At 39.7% G+C, this 16,359-nt stretch overlaps 1 protein-coding gene across 4 annotated transcripts in view; it reads right to left on the bottom strand.

The window, feature by feature from the left end:
- Nucleotides 1-16,359, bottom strand: part of slc10a7 (solute carrier family 10 member 7) — a 272,017-nt gene that overhangs the window by 48,105 nt on the left and 207,553 nt on the right. For all 4 annotated transcript variants that reach the window (XM_072569113.1, XM_072569293.1, XM_072569375.1 and 1 more), the window contains 3 exons: nucleotides 10,312-10,477; nucleotides 7,965-8,016; nucleotides 7,727-7,800 (listed from right to left, as the gene is read on the bottom strand). In XM_072569113.1, the coding sequence (XP_072425214.1) occupies nucleotides 7,727-7,800; nucleotides 7,965-8,016; nucleotides 10,312-10,477 (292 nt within the window). The remainder of the gene's footprint in view (nucleotides 1-7,726; nucleotides 7,801-7,964; nucleotides 8,017-10,311; nucleotides 10,478-16,359) is intronic.

Genomic DNA, 16,359 nt, shown 5'->3' with positions numbered 1-16,359 from the left:
ACTTTGGGAATCATTTTGACAAAAATGTTAGTGGAAATATTAGTTCAATCTTTTTTGCAAGAACTGAATTATCAAAGAAAATACAATCAAAAGTTTATGTCACAGAAATTTAAAGAAATAATGAATAGTTGGGAATCAAACAATTGATGCCTTCAACTCATTATCCACAATCACAAGGAGCATTAGAAAGATAAAATCAAACTTTAAAGACAGTGATTACAGCCGATTGTCAGAAATATCCTAATGACTGGATTTGTTACTACTCGTTATTAAGGACTCCCCAAATGAGTCCACAGGATTCAGTCATTTTAAACTGCTAAATGGGCATGAGGTGAGAGGATATTTTAAGTTATCTTCATTTAAAAAGAATACATTTCTAATCTATGGGTGGAATTTCCCATGGTCACTTGAAGTGTTTTGTCACATGACATTCATGGCACTCAGTTTGCCTTTGCTGGAGTGACTTTGCTCCATCAAGCTTCTCGTCTTCATCTCATTAATTATGCAACAGGATTCTTGGGTACTTTTCTTACACAGCTCGAGAGATGGAAACACAGGATCTTCTGGCTTTGATGCCTCAGGTACATATTTTAAACTGCACACCAATTTAAATGATCCAAGCCAGGCACAGGCACCCACACTGTGGTGCTCAACTGTTATTACCGAACACATAGCTTAGAGGAAAGGACAACTTGCTCTCTGGTTCACAGACAGGGATCTGCAACTATTGGTGAACAGAGTGATGGGATGAATGGAAGTCCTTTTTCCAGCAGGTATACAATCAGAATAAGCTAACGTGGACACAGATTGCGACCTGGTCTTGCGTGAGTAGGAACATCCAGCAATGTCGAAAGAAGGTCAATGATCTTCTGTAATCCTCAAAGCTAAGTGCCGCCATCTTCTTTCTGCTAATCTCACCTGACCGTAGTGAACTATTAAAAGTGAGGGTCACTGGACCTTATCAAATCAAAAAGCAATTCAGTGATATGAATTACATAATAAGAACTCCATACAGGAGAATATTAGTGACTATGTCACGTTAATATGTTAAAACAATGCTATGACAGGGAGGATGATTCAGGAGGTAAATATGTTAGTGGCAGCAAAAGGACTTGGGAGCAAAATGAAAATATCAGCGCAATTTGAGAATGTATCAGAAAATCAAAATTGCAAAACCATTCCTCCAGAAATCACATTAGATAATGCAGAAATGCTTGAAAATTTCGATGGAATATGAAGCAATCACTAGAAAATTATAAATGGGACCTATGAAAATTATTAGTTTCAGAAATTGATTTGTGTAAATAGGCCAAGGAAAACATCTTTGGTCAGGCATAATGTTAATGTACGGCATGAATTATCCATAAAGCAAGCATTCTTATCGGCTCAGCCAAAGGAAGTTAATCCAAGTGAAGGAAGAGATCAAGTTCATGAAGTAAAATGACATTATTTCATTGAATCACAATAGCTGGAGGTCATCAACTGTAATTCTACCAAAACCAGATGGGTCATAATGATTATGTTTGGATTATCACAAAGTCAATGCAGTGAAAAAAGGCAGATTCATATACAATTCCGAGATTAGATGACTGTATGACAGAATTAAACAAGCAAAGTTTGTTTCAAAAATTGATTCATTAAACAGTTCTTGGAAATTCCATTGACTAATACCCCCAAAGAACGATCAGCTTTCGTAGCCCCAGGTGCATGTTACTAATGCAAAATCATATTGCTCGGAATGAAAATATTTAAAAGATTAAGCAAGTGGATCACTACACTGTAATGTATATACTGATGATGTGATTGTGTTCGGCCAAACCTGGGAGAAATAGTTTGACTGGTCATGAAGAGCTGATTTGGTTATAAACTTGGCATATTGTGTATTTTTCACAGCAAAAGCAACTTATTGGGGCGATGTTATGGAACCTAGCCAAGTAGCAACAAGAAAAGCAAAAACAAGGATAGCCAGGATTTTCAAGCATCTTCTCTCTTTCAAATCAAGAAATTTCGCCAGATAAAAGCAAAAGTGAATTTCATCCAAAGTTGGTTCTGAATTTCATCAATGTATTGGTTTCAATGAGAAGCTTTTTAAAGAAAGGCAAGGAATTTAAATGGTCAAGTGCTTCTAACAGCTTGAATTATACTAAAAGTCATTTAAATTGGCTGTTGATGCCAGCATTATCCAGAACTTTTCTGGAGTTACTTTTCTGGAAAACATAATTCTCGCCATTGAAGACGACATATCCAACATATATGTACAGACTGCTATTTATATGAACCATTTTCCTCTAACTTTCCTTGCAAGTTTCATGCCAAAAATCAGACAGTTTTTAAAAAAGAGTTTAATACTGCTGCCAGAAAATTTGAAACTCATTCATGTAGCAGGAAGATACAGTACTGGAGCAGTACTGCTTCAAGAACAAATACAAATGAAAGTAAATGGTTGAGAACAAAATGGACTTGAGTAGAATATGATTTCTATGCATAGTCGTGGTGTATTTGACGTAAATAGACTGTTACTTCTGTATATGTAAAACAGAACGAGTGAAAAAGACAGATTGTGACAAAAATTAAAATGCCCCTTAAAGCAACCTTTTCATTTTGTTCTTACGAACTGTGTTAAGAACAATGTATAACTTCAAGTTTAATGTATACCGTGTATTCTTTGTTCAGAAGGGGAATGTGGTTTTAGTTTCATTTTTGAGTTACTCTTGTTCATTTGTTGCAGAGTGGTATGTAGGCCTGTTTGTTTACATTTTAATTTGCTTCCCAAACCTTGAAGTGAAAAATAGGAATGTTCATAGCTTAGTGAGGAAAAAGTGAGAAACATAGGAAGTATTTGTATGGGTGTGCAAGAGAACTCCCCCTCCCATTCCAGAGCGATCTCTCAACCTCAAGGTGATCCCCAAGGTGACACCTGGCACGGTTTGGAGCCAAGGCCCTGTGCAGACAGGATGCTGAGTGCAAGCATGGCCTAGGTTGGAAGACTATTGTTTTGAACTTTTATTTCTGAAATGCTGGACTTCTTATTTCTCTATTTTCCAAGATCTTGTAACTGAAGAAGCAGTACCTACATACCTTTGTAGCTCAGATGGTGCTGTAAGTGACGACTTATAAATTTGTCACTGTACTCATTGAGTAAATGACAATAAAGCCAATTCAATTCAACTTAAAAAACACAGCTAAGTTCCTTAGTAAAAAAGAAACCCTGTTCTCCTGCTAGAATCATTTTTTAGGGAACTCACATGTTTGAATTTGTATTAGAACATAAAATGTAGGAGCAGGAGTAAGCAATTCAGCCCTTCAAGACTATTCAGCCATTCAGTACGATCATGGTTGATCTCATTGTGGCTCAACTCCACTTTCCTGCTCACTCTCCATAATCTTTTAATCCATTAATAATTAAAATCTGTACATCTCCTCCTTAAATTTACTCAATATCCCAGCATTAAACACACTCTGGAATTTTATAGATTCTCATCATAAAAACCGAAAGAACTGTGGATGCTTAAAATCAGAAATAAAAACAGAAACTGCTGGAAAAATTCAGCAGATCTGGAGCATCTGTGGAGAAGAATCAGAATTAACATTTTGAATCCAGTGACCCTTCCTCAGAACTGGACTGGAGATGTTAACACTGATTTCTCTCCACAGGTGCTGCCAGACCTGTTGAGCTTTTCCACCAATGTGTTTTTTTTCTAATTTCTCATCATCTCTAATTTAAACCTGCCACCCCTTATTCTAAAGCTATGGCCTCCCATCCTTGATTGCCCCACATTAGGAAACAACCTACCTATGTCTATTTTGTCAATCCCCTTTAGCATTGTGTATACTTCAATTCCTTTCACTCTCCTATACTTCAGACAGTATTGGCCTCAACTGCTTAACCTCTCTTCATAAAACAAGCCCCTTATTTCTGGAACCAATGTTGTGAACTTTCTCTGAACTATGTCCAATGGAAGCGATCCCTCCTCAAGTAAGAGAACTAAAATTGTATGCAATACACCAGATGTGGTCTCACTAAAACAACAATATGTGAATGTCAGGGCCAGTATAATAAAGGAATGTAAGTCAGCAAGGTAGGGTAAGGGAAGTACAGTTAGCTTAAGGGAAGTTAACAGTAATATTTGATAAGCATAATTATTCTATTTTCTTTCAGAAAAGAAAATTACTCAGGGGCTTAGAAGTCATAGCAGCAAAGCTCACACCAGTAGCAAAGCTCTATGCTAGCTGGCAAATCACTGAAGCATCAGTAGTCCCTGGTGAACACATGTTCAGGACGTGTGACCAGCTGCAACTACTGGCAAACTGCAATTTGGAGCAAGAGCTGCAAGTAATTTCATGATGGAGTATCCATGATACTCAGCACATTCAATGAGGTGGTTATGCCAATGATGCAGATGGAACAGACAGAAAGGGCATGAGTGACCATACGGCAGAGGAGAGGAAGGAATGCAGTGTACGAGTGCCCTGCGGCCGTCCCCCTTACTAACAGATGTACAGCTTTGGATACTGCTGGGGCAGATGACTGTGCAGTGGAGAGCAGTGGCAGACAACTTCATGGCACCATGGTGGATCTGCTGCAAAAGAGAGGAGGAAGAACAATGGCAAGGCTATAGTGGTAGGGGTCTGTAATGGAAACAGGCATTTTTGTGGCTGCAAAAGAGACTCCAGGATGATGTGTTTCCTTCCTGGTGCCCTGATCAGTGATGCCACCGAATGGCTATAGAACATTCTGAAAGGGGGAAGGCAAACAGATAGAGTTTGTAGTATATATTAGTACCAATGACATGGGTAGGAAAGGGGAACTGGTTGTGATGCAGAATTTAGGGAGATAGGAAATAGATTAAAGAATAGGACTCAAAACGTAGTAATCACTGGATTACTTTAGGTGCCATGTACAAGTGCGTATAGGGATAGCAGGTTAGGCTAAATAAATGCATGACTGGAAGAGATGGTGCAGGAGGGAGGACTTCAGATTTTTAGAACATTGGAACTGTTTTTAGGGGCAGTGGGACCTATACAAGGCAGACCGTTTGCACTTGAACTGGAATGGGATCAGCACCTTTGAGGGGAGATTTGTCAGTGCTGTTAGGGAGGGTTCAAGTAAACTTAGCAGGAGTGGGGTGGGGTTCTGGAGAGAATGTTCAGCACAGAAAGATGAATGGACAAAATTAGAAGTGACAGCAAGCGGGTCAGAAAGACATTGACGTTATAGGCAGTTTGAGGCACAAGAGAGTTTGGAATGGTTGGATGGTATTTATTTTAATACTAAACGGTAAAGATAAAGTTGCCATAACCATTAGACAGAGAGACAAGCAGTGGCAGTTCTATCTGAGGCAAGGGTCAAGGTTAAGAAAGGGGGAACCTTCATAGTAAAGTCTAATAAGCATGCTGTTTTAGTAACACAGTCCCACTTATATAAATATAATTAATAAAAAAAACAATAAATTAAAACTTAATTTCTCCAAGTAAGCACAGTCTACATCTTTTCCATGTTATCTTCAACCTTCCTTCTGCTGATCGCACATCACAAGCGCTTGTCTTCCGCTGATTCTTCAGTGAGGATTTTGAGCTGGAAATACTGTGGTACCTTTAATGGGTCTTTTTAGTGAGCTTACTAATTTTGTGTGAAAGCCAGATTTGTCTCTCAGATAGCGAACTTGCTTTCGCTGCATCTTAGGTTTGGCTCTCCCTTCAGATGACAGTTGGCTCTCTGTTCAGATGGTAGGTGGCTCTCTCCCGACTTCCAAAAAACACTTTCTTAAATACCACCGATGATGCTACAAATTCCCATCATATGATTGGTTTCAGGCTATCAACACAATAATTTTTTAAATTCAATTGGCTTTGAATTTCTGAGTGATTTAAATTAATTGGCCAAATTCAAACTCGTCGTCAAAACAAGCCCAAGGTATCCATTAATAAAGCTAATTGTTACATGTTCCCATTTTAGAACTGTCTGTACTATTCCCCATCTGCTCACAGACCCCTTCTCTGTTTAACCTGAAGCTGAAAAAGCACTTTATCTCTTAAGGGGACCACACGCTGCTTTTCAATTCGTGATTACGCTACACAACTTCTTGGCATAAGCTGTTGCTTTCATAGCTCCATTGATGGACTATACTCATGAGCCAACAATGAGAGTCCATTTTCAATTCAGAGCTACATGTTGCTGGCAATTTGCACATTAGCTAGAGTATGTACCATTCAGATGCCTCATACTTTTTCAGCAAACCCTGGCACTACACATGATACATACAATATGTAATGGAGTAAAACAGTACAAAGTAACACATTTGGCACTTTGCCAAATTTGGAATAATCCAGTTATATTAAAATTATTAATTTCAAATATTTGCTGTATTTTAAGAGGAAAAATGTACTCATAGTATATTAGGAGACACAAATACCCAATTTTTTTACCCTGCTGTCACTTACAACTGTTGCTGGCTATTGTCTCCCCCTTCTTCTATTGTTCTGAGGAAATATGGGATATATGTAAAACAGCTATTTTTATGTTAGCACAGTTGGGACGCATCATTCAATACAAAATTCCACCAATTCCATATTCTTTTTATGAACCAACAAAAGTTTAAAGTCTTCAAGGTCTCTCCATTTCAAGGACAAGAGAAAAGCACGATTTGTGCGGGCAACTCAGAAACGTGAGGAAGGATCTTGCGATGTCAGAACTTCAGCCCTCTTTGGCCCATTTAACAGTCTGCCAGAATTGCAGGCATCACTAAAAGGTTTGGACGTAGTGATATTATGTCATCTGTTGTAAATTATCCTACTTGCACCACAATTGTCTGAAAGCAATGCATACCGACATAAGTGGGTGCAGACAAGAACCCAATTCCTGTTGAATGAGTGTGCTCTGGAATTGAAAAGGCTCATCAGGCAAGACATGGCATATTCATGAAGTGCAGACTTTATTCAATGAAGACTTGAACAGTCAAATTACTGGTTTGAAAAAGGTATAGTGCCCTCAAAATTCTGAATACTTGCTATCATGATTACATAACCCAGTCAGGGAACCAACTCATTGTCTGGTCCATGCTAAGCAAAACTTATTATTATACATGCCTGAAAAAGACATCAGGAGGCATTTCTGAATTAAAGCAGTGTTTTGAAAAGTGAAGTCCTGACTACACACTCAGGGTTAAAGCAAATACATACATAATTCCTATATTTGTATTTAACTAAATTCAGACAGTTTGAAAAGGGACGCGTTCGTTAGCATTTTGCTTTCAATCTGACTGTGACAATGATTTTGCAATGTTTAAATGTTTTTGTTGCTTAAGATTATTAACTCATGAAGAAGCAGTAAAATAGATGCAGTTGCATGTCAGCATCTTTTAAACACTTGCAATTCTGGAATTTGACAGGATACACTACATTCTCATAGAAATAAAGTTCCACATCCGAATGCCTCCCTAGAAATATTTCAGCTATAAATGGTGACAGACCATTTTTAAGAATTGAACTATTTAGTGCATAACATTAATCCTTGATATCATTCCACCTATATCAATCAATAATTATGTGGATACTGGAAATATGGACAAATTTTAAAGTCACTACTGCAGTCTATTTCCAATATGTTATAAGGATTAATAACAAGTACACTGGTCATTAAAAGCAAATTGAAATACAGTAAGTGGAACCACTCTTAAGAACAGATTATATTGCTGAGATTCCATTTTCTAAAATGAAATTTACTTACCAAGAGTCAGTGATTTATGGGTGGAACAGAACATAATGGCAACTGTGTCTGCAGCTGTGAAACCTGATTTTTTTCTGAAAGAGAAAGAGAAATTGAATATATGTTTAAATTAATTCTTACGGCAAGTTTTCATGTAAATATTTGCAATTGATACATATTGTAACTACCAAATTATATTTGAAAAATACAGGTAAAATAAAATATACTGATGTGTCAATACAAAAGTACAATTACTCACCTTGTAGAAATGATAAAAGTTAAAAACATGAAACTCAGCTGAAGGAAAAATACTGAAAGAAAAATGAAAATAATATTTAATAAACCTCAACAGCACAGAAATGTTTTCAAAGTGAATGCAGATTGCAATATAATTGGAACAAATCTTGAACAACTATGAAGATACATTCATCTTAAATGAAGTTTAAGTTTAACATTTCCTGCATAGTAAGCTTTTAATTGTTACATTATTCAACTGTCAAATATAAAGTTTCAAGAAGTACAATGATATTAAAATTTCAAGCTATCCATTGCTCTTTGCATTTTTATTACTGCAGTTGAGTACTTTGTTCCAATATTAAAAAGAATTATAATGCCCCACTTCATATTTTCTGAAATGTCTATAATATTTAAATGTGATATAAGAATAAAACTAGTTTAGTGGCAAATTAACCAGTCTCATCACGTGGTTCAAAGAAAGAAACTATATCTGGCATTCAACAGGATGTTGGCTATCTTGAACTTTCAATTTTTTTTTAAAAGGCAACTTGGAGCTTTTGAAATAACTGATAGAAGTTATCACTGAATAAACTAATAGATCATCTGTATGAAATTATATGCATGAAATATTTATGAAAAATGGGAGTTATAATGGATCTTAGTTTCAGACTAGGTGTATCGTGATATCTGTAACTATCATTCACAACTTAAGTCTATTTAAAACAAAACTAAAATCTCACATTGAAAGAAAAAAAAATTGTAATAAAATGAACTATTTGAAAGAATAAGAAACTTCTCGATAAAGAATAATTTCCAGGTTGAATCCCTTGAATGTGCTATTAGCTGATTTCAGAAGAGAAAACTTTAAATATTTAAGAGTCCCTGGACAAGGACAGAAAAAAAGTCAAGTCATTCCTGGCTCTTCAGTAACATCAGCTAAAACTACAGAATTATAAACAATGTCAACCCTGATTGATTTGTGCTCTGTATCTCCATGGCTGGACAGTTCCTGATGGTTTGAGATTAATGCTAACGCAAAGAACTAGTTTTAGGTTACCAGTATGAGTTCATAATAATATGAAATAACAGGTTGTCAACATGAGCATAGGTACTGAAGGGCTGTAATAATTTATGAAACTATCCCAACTTAATCAATTACCCTCCCAGAGAGGGGAGAATTCAAATATTCATGAGCGGACAAATGCATGGTATGTGCAGTATAATATGGACAAATGGGAGGTTATCCACTTTGGTGGTTAAAAAAAACCAGGAAGGCAGATTACTATCTCAACAGTGATAAATAGGGAAGGGGGGGGCAGATAGTGAAGAAGGCACATGTTATGTTGGCCTTCATAGCGAGACAAGTTCAAAAAGTCTGGCTTCAATTTTACAAAGTCTTGGTGAGAACACACTTAGTGTATTGTGCGCAGTTTTATCCCTCTAATCTGAGCAAGGATGTTCTAGCTATGGAGGTGCACGACAGAGGTTTAGTAAACTGCCTTCTGGGATGGCAGGACTGACGTATGAGGAGAGGCTATGAACAGTACGGATCGGTTAGGAATATATTCATTGCAGTTTACAAGAATGGGGGGGGGGGGGGCAATCTCACAGAAACTTATAAAAAATTCTAATAGAACTAGACAGGGTAAAAAGCCAGAAGGATGTTCCAATGACTGGGGAGCCCACAACCATGAAGTCACAACTTAGCGATATGGGTGAGACCATTTAGGTCTGAGATGAGGAAGGAAAGATTTCTTCACGCAGAGAATAGTGAGCCTGTGGTATTCTCTGACACAGAAAGTGGTTGAGGCCAAAACATTTAAGGTTTGTTTTTGGAAGTAATTAGCTAAAGGAGTCAAATGGTATGGAAAAAAAACAGAAGAGTACAGAGTAGAATGAACAGTCACGATTGTATTAAATGATGGAGCAGGCTCGAAGGGCCAGGTAGCCTTCGCCAGGGTTCCCAATTTCATTGTTGCTATGTGATTGAAACAAAATAAGTCAGCCAAATCTATATTTTCTTCTTCACTGCTAGTAAAGATTATTATAGTTTACTTGCCTGTGGTTAGCTCATCAAATATATTTACACACAGGAAAGAAACTTGGCATCAATAATTGGTGACTCAATGAAAATAAATGCAACCTTTTTTAATGTTTTGTCTGCAGTTTTAAATGGTCTGACCAGCACATGTGCTCGAAGAAAGTAGTCAAGGGAAAAAAAAGGTGTTGCAAATATTTCACTGGCTTACCACCAGATAAATCACAGATTTCATCAGACCTTGTGCAGAATCTTGCCCTGACATAGCTGTCAGTGACATACTTGACAGCAACAAAAAAATTATCATAAAGTCCAACCAAGCAATACTTACTTAAAAGAACAATTATTATTAGACTAAAGGTATCTAGGTCAATCTTTGGACTGGAGAAAGTATCACAAAATGTTGAATATATGATCATAAGGAGCACACAACTGCTGATAACTCCAAATGGGGGCTTTTTCCTTTCAAGCCAATCCTTGCTGTATCTTCGCAAAATCTGTAGGGAGAAAGAGCATTATAAGTTTGTTTTGTGGAGGGTTAAGTCAAGTTGGGCATCACAAAATAAATTTGACAGCACAATGGCATTATACAGGACTGGAATTATTCAGTTGGTGTCCCCAAAGGATTTCAAAGCTTTTTAGCTGTGTAGCTGTTCTTCTGAGGAATTTAACATTTTTTAATTAGGGCAACATGAAGTCGGCCTCAACTGTGACCTTGGGTTTATGTCGCGCTACATGTAAGCCTATTACACTGTTCTGTATTCGTAAAGTCTTCCTTACTGTCCTGTTTTAACATCGTCACTTTGATAACTTGCTATGATCTCTCTACTTTAATTAGTTTGTACAATTTTGGATTACTTGTTACCTTGGTTAAACCCTTGGCATGCGACCCTTGCACCTATCATGTTATTCCAGCCAAAAAGCATGGCGCTGGAAAAGCATAGCAGGTCAGGCAGCATCCGAGGAGCAGGAGAGTCGACGTTTCGGACATAACCGGATGTGCTTTTTCCGGATCTGCCTGACCGGATGTGCTTTTTCAGTGCCACACCTTTTGACTCTGATCTCCAGCATCTGCAGTGCTCACTTTCTCCAAGTTATTCCAGCCGTTTGGTTTGTCTCCAGCATCACCTTGTTTTTAAATTTTTGTCATTATCTCTCTGCCTCAATTAATTGGATTATGGGTCACCCCATTCCCTTACTACTCAGCTGTTGATACTTTACTCACACCATCTGACACTTTTCATCACCTGCAGAGAATGATTATGCGACATTCACTCACCATTTGTATGGTCTTTTGATCTCTCTGCCTATAAATTCTATGCCTGTATGCTTCACTTCACCATCTAATGAAGAGGCATTGCTCCAAAAGCTTGTGATGTGAAATAAACCTGTTGGACTATAATGTGGTGTTGTGTGACATGACTTCGTCCAGGGAGAAAGAGAGGACTGCAAATGCTGGAAATCACAGTCCAACCATGTGGTGCTGGAAAAGCACAGCCGGTCAGGCAACATCCGAGGAGCATGAAAATCGACACTTCAAGCATAAGCATTTCATCAGGAATATGGAGGGGGCAGTGCCCAACAAGGTTGAGAGGTACATGGGAGGAGGGTGGCACTAGGGGGACAATCTAGCCAGAAATATGATAAGTAGATGAAGGTGGGGTGGGGGGGCGGTAATGGTGATAGGTCAGAGTGGAGGGTGGAGTGCATAGGTGGGTGGAAAGGAAGATGGACAGGTAGGACAGTCCAAGAGGGTGGTGCTGAGTTGGAGGGTTGGATCTGGGATTAGGTGGGGTCAGGGCAGATGAGGAAACTGGTGAAATCGACATTGATCCTGTGTGGTTGAAGGGTCCCAAGGCGGAAGATGAGGCATTCTTCCTTCATTCTGCGGATGGCTAGAATTTGGTGGTGGAGAAGGCCCAGGACTTGCATGTGTTTGGTGGAGCGGGACGGGGAGTTGAAGTGTTCGGCCACAGAGCAATGGGGTTGTTTAGTGCATGTGTCCCAGAGATGTTCACTGAAACATTCTGCAAGTTGGTGTCCTGTTTCCCCAATGTACAGGAGACCACATTGAGAGCTTTTCCACCCCAGTGCAACACTGGCATCTCCGCATCATGGAACAGTAGAGATTAGAGGACTGGCAAGCTTTGGAGCACACGTCTTCAGTACAATGGCTAAATGTTGTCAGGGCCCATATCTTTTACAATGTCCAGGGCCTCCAATCATTTTTTGATATCATATGGAGTGAACTGATTGGCTGAAGAGTGGTATCTGTAATGGAGGAGGCCGAGATGGATCATCCACTTGGCTTTTCTGGCCAAGGACTGCTGTGAATACTTCAGCTTCATGTTTTGGGCTCTTCGATCATTGAAAATTGGAATGTTTGAGGGGTCTCCTCCTCCAGTGACTTATTTAATTGTCCATCACATTCATGACTGGATGTGACAGGGTGGCATGCTGGCTCAATGGTTAGCACTGTTGCCTCACAGCAGCAGGGACCTGGTTTGATTCACCCTTGGGCGACTGTGTGGAGTTTGCACATTCTCCCTGTGTCTGTGTGGGTTTTCTCCAGGTGCTCTGGTTTTCTCCCACAGTCCAAAGATATGCAAGCTAGGTGGATTAGGATCACAGAAATAGAGTAGGGTTGGGCCCGGGTGGGATGTTCTTTGGAGAGTTGGTGTGGACTTAATAGACTGAATGGTCTGTTTCTACATTGTAGGGATTCTGTGACTGCAGAGCTTAGATCTGATCTATTGGCTGTGGGATTGCTTAGATCTGTCGAGCACTTGTTGCTTATGGTATGTGGCATGCAAGTGGTCTTGTCTGGAAGGTTCAACCAGGTTGACACCTCATTTTCAGGTAGGACTGGTGCTGCTGCTGACATGCCCTCCTTCATCTCCCTTGAATCAGGGTTGATCCCCTGGCTTGATGGTGGTAATAGCTGAATGGGGGATATGCCAGTCCAAGAAGTTGCAGGTTGTGCTGGAGTACAGTTCTGTCATTGTTAATAGCCCACAGCACCTCATGAATGCCCAGTTTGGAGTTGCTGGATCTGTATGAAGATGTGTCCCATTTAGTACGATAGTAGTACCATGCAACGGAGTGTTCTCAACCTGAAATTGGGACTTCATCTCCACAAGACTGTGCGGTGGTCATCCTTAGCGATACTGTAGTGGACAGATGGATTCGCAACTAGCAGACTGGAATGCAAGAGGTCAAATATGTTTTTCCCTTATCACTTGCTGCAGACCCACTCTAACAGCTATGTCATCTAGGACCCAATCAGCTCAATCAATAATGTTGCTGCCAAGACACTCTTGGTGGTGAAATTTTAAAATCCCTCCCACAAAGTACATTTTGCAAACTTGCCACCCTCAGGAATTAGGTGGGGTGAGGGGAGATGAGGAAACTGGTGAAATTGACATTGATCCTGTGTGGTTTGAAGGTCCCAAGGCAGAAGATGAGACGTTCTTCCTCCAGGCCTCGGGTGGCTAGAATTTGGTGGTGGTGAAGCCCAGGACGTGTACGTCCTTGGCGAAGTGGCAGAGGAAGTTGAAGGGTTCGACCACAGGGCAATGGGGTTGTTTATTGCATGTCCCAGAGATATTCACTGAAACATTCCGCAAGTTGGTGTCCTGTCTCCACCCACACAAAGTACATTTTGCAAACTTGCCACCGTCAGGAATTCTTCCAACTGTTATTCAACATGGAGAAGATATTCATCTGTCAAAGGAGAATGATATGTGGTAATCGGGAGTTTCCTGACCATGTTTAAGATCTCTGGAGTCAAATCTTAAGCAGTCTGAGGGCAATTCTCTCCTGATTGAATACCACTGTGCACCACCTCTGCTGTGTCTGCCCTGCCGGTGAGACAGGGCAAATCCAGAGTTGGCGATGGTGACATCTGGGACATTGTCAAGTCTGTAAGTATGACAATATCAGGCTGGTACTGGACTGATCTGTACGACATCTCTCCCAATTTTGGCACTAGCCCTCATGTTAATAAGGAGGACTTTGCAGAGTCAACAGGGTTATTTCTGCTGTTGTTAATTCCAGTATCTTGGTCAATGCTGGGTGTTCAGTCTGGGGTTTCTGTTGAGACTTCGTAACGATGTACAGAGTGTCAGTCATGCTCATACAGTAGTGCATATTTACATACAGGTAAGTGTTGCCATGTGATGTCATGTTATAGAAAAATGCGCAATACAAGTAATTGGGCTTATGGTTAAAAAAAGGGTTAGGGACTCCACTTTAGTGAACCTGTCCATTTCTGCTGGTCAGTTACAGAAATGGCAAGTTGTTACAAGTGAAATTTCCCAATATATTGTATTCCCGACGCCTTGTGGAGTTTATCCAGAACCGGGCCCTTTGACATTAAATGTTGTGAAACTTCTGGAAATTTTTTTTGGCAAGAGTAAAATCTCTTTTTTGAGGGGTTGGCTAAACAGCTAAGAATGCTTTGAACAGCTGGAGCTTTTGATGAGTCTCAGGTTTCAGAGAGAATGAGGGGTCCAGACTCTCTCATTCTTCCTTGCTTCCCCCCCCCGCTTTCAAATGGAGACTAGGTGAACTTGGATCAGGCATAACTTGGGGATGGGTGGGGTGGGGAGAGATCAGAGTCAGGAGTGGTCCATCCTTAGCTTCACAACTCCCCCCTTCCACACACATACACCCTACGTGTGTGAAGCTTCAGGTAGCCAGCAACTAAGCCTCTGCTTAATGAAAGGCCCTGCTTACTGTCCAACACTTGCTGGACATCACCGTATTTGCACCTTTCCTCGCTCCCTCTCACGCTCTTCCCAGTTCTCAGACCCCAACCACCACCGCCCCCCCCCCCAAAATCCGTGCATGATCCCAGTAAGCATTCCAGCAAAATATTCTAATGTTCGCTTTCCTTACCTTAGTTGCAGATAGAAGCAAAAAACAAACACACAGACAACAGCCTGTTGCAATAGATGTGCCAGCAGAATAAATCACAGCTGGCTGGTAATACAGGGAAGGGATCGCGTAACAGTGAACGGGAGTTCACTTTATAAAAAAAATCCACAATTTACAAATCATGCTACAGACAAATCATGTTTATGAAGTGCACGTTATAGGAGAACTACCTGTGCTGGAAGCTACTTAATAGATATGGCCCTATTCTTTGCAAATAGAAAGAACACATAAACATACTGCACATGTTTCAACTCAGAATAAATGACAGCTATTTGCTGGTTTATTTATCAGGGTAACACCATGACCAGTCAGAGTCAACCAGTCTGACTTAAAATTTAAGCAAAACGTGGGTGCATTCTCCATGACATACCTCCACCAATCAGAGCTCATTGCTAACCCATCAACACTTTCCTCTCTTAGAGTCTAAATGCTGTTTTCCCTTTTCTTGGTATTTCTTGTGAATTGTTCGAATGAGTGCAAGATGAAAAACCTTTTTTCCAGCACTTTACTACCTCTTCACTACCAAATGAGTGTAACCTAAATTTTATAACAGGTAATAAGGTATGTATAATTCAAGTGTATATTCTGACTGCATTAAAGAACAGTGTGCTGTTAGATTGGTGCCATTTGTTGTCTGATCTCCTTCAGTATCTCTAGATAAAAAATATTCAGCATAGAAATGAAAGATACCCAAAAGAAATGTTGTGTGTTAGTATATTTTGTGTAATATGAAAGAGAAGAATGCCATCCAGCTACTTTCACTCTACTTTGCCATTCAATAAGATCATGGCTATTTCTTTGTGTTTCAAATTCTAAATTCCCACCTGCTCTTGATGACCTTTGATTCTCTTGCCTAAACAATGAACTTCTAATTTGAGTTACAACCTTTTAATTGATACCTTGTCAAATGTTTTCTAGAAATTCAATTACAGTTCATCAATGTGCTCTCTCTTTATCCACAAAGCACATTACTCTTCAAACAGGATTCCCCTTTCACAAAATCATGATGACTCTTCCTGATTAACTCGACTTTTTCTAAGTGTCCAGTTATAACCTTGTTAATGACTCATTCTAATACTCACCCATGGAGAAAGTAAGGACTGCAGATGCTGGAGACCAGAGTTGAAAAGTGTGGTGCTGGAAAAACACAGCAGGCCAGGCATTATCCAAGGAGCAGGAGAATCGACGTTTTGGACATAAGCCCTTCTTCAGGAGGGCTGTGTTTTTCCAGCACCACACTTTTCAACCCATGACAAACGTCAAGCTACTTGGCCTATAGTTTCCTGAGCTCTCCCTCCTGATTATTGGATAATTAACACCAATGCACCTCCTTTCTCATTAGTCACCTTTTTAAGGCCAGAGCATGAAGTCCATCAGGACCCAAAGACTTGTCAACATGCAGCTCTACCACTTTGCTCAGTACCATATCTCTGGTGATTGT

This window comes from Chiloscyllium punctatum, chromosome 1 (genome assembly GCF_047496795.1).
Source record: "Chiloscyllium punctatum isolate Juve2018m chromosome 1, sChiPun1.3, whole genome shotgun sequence".
Classification (NCBI taxonomy): Eukaryota; Metazoa; Chordata; class Chondrichthyes; order Orectolobiformes; family Hemiscylliidae; genus Chiloscyllium; species Chiloscyllium punctatum.
This window is presented reverse-complemented; position numbering and strand designations above follow the sequence as displayed.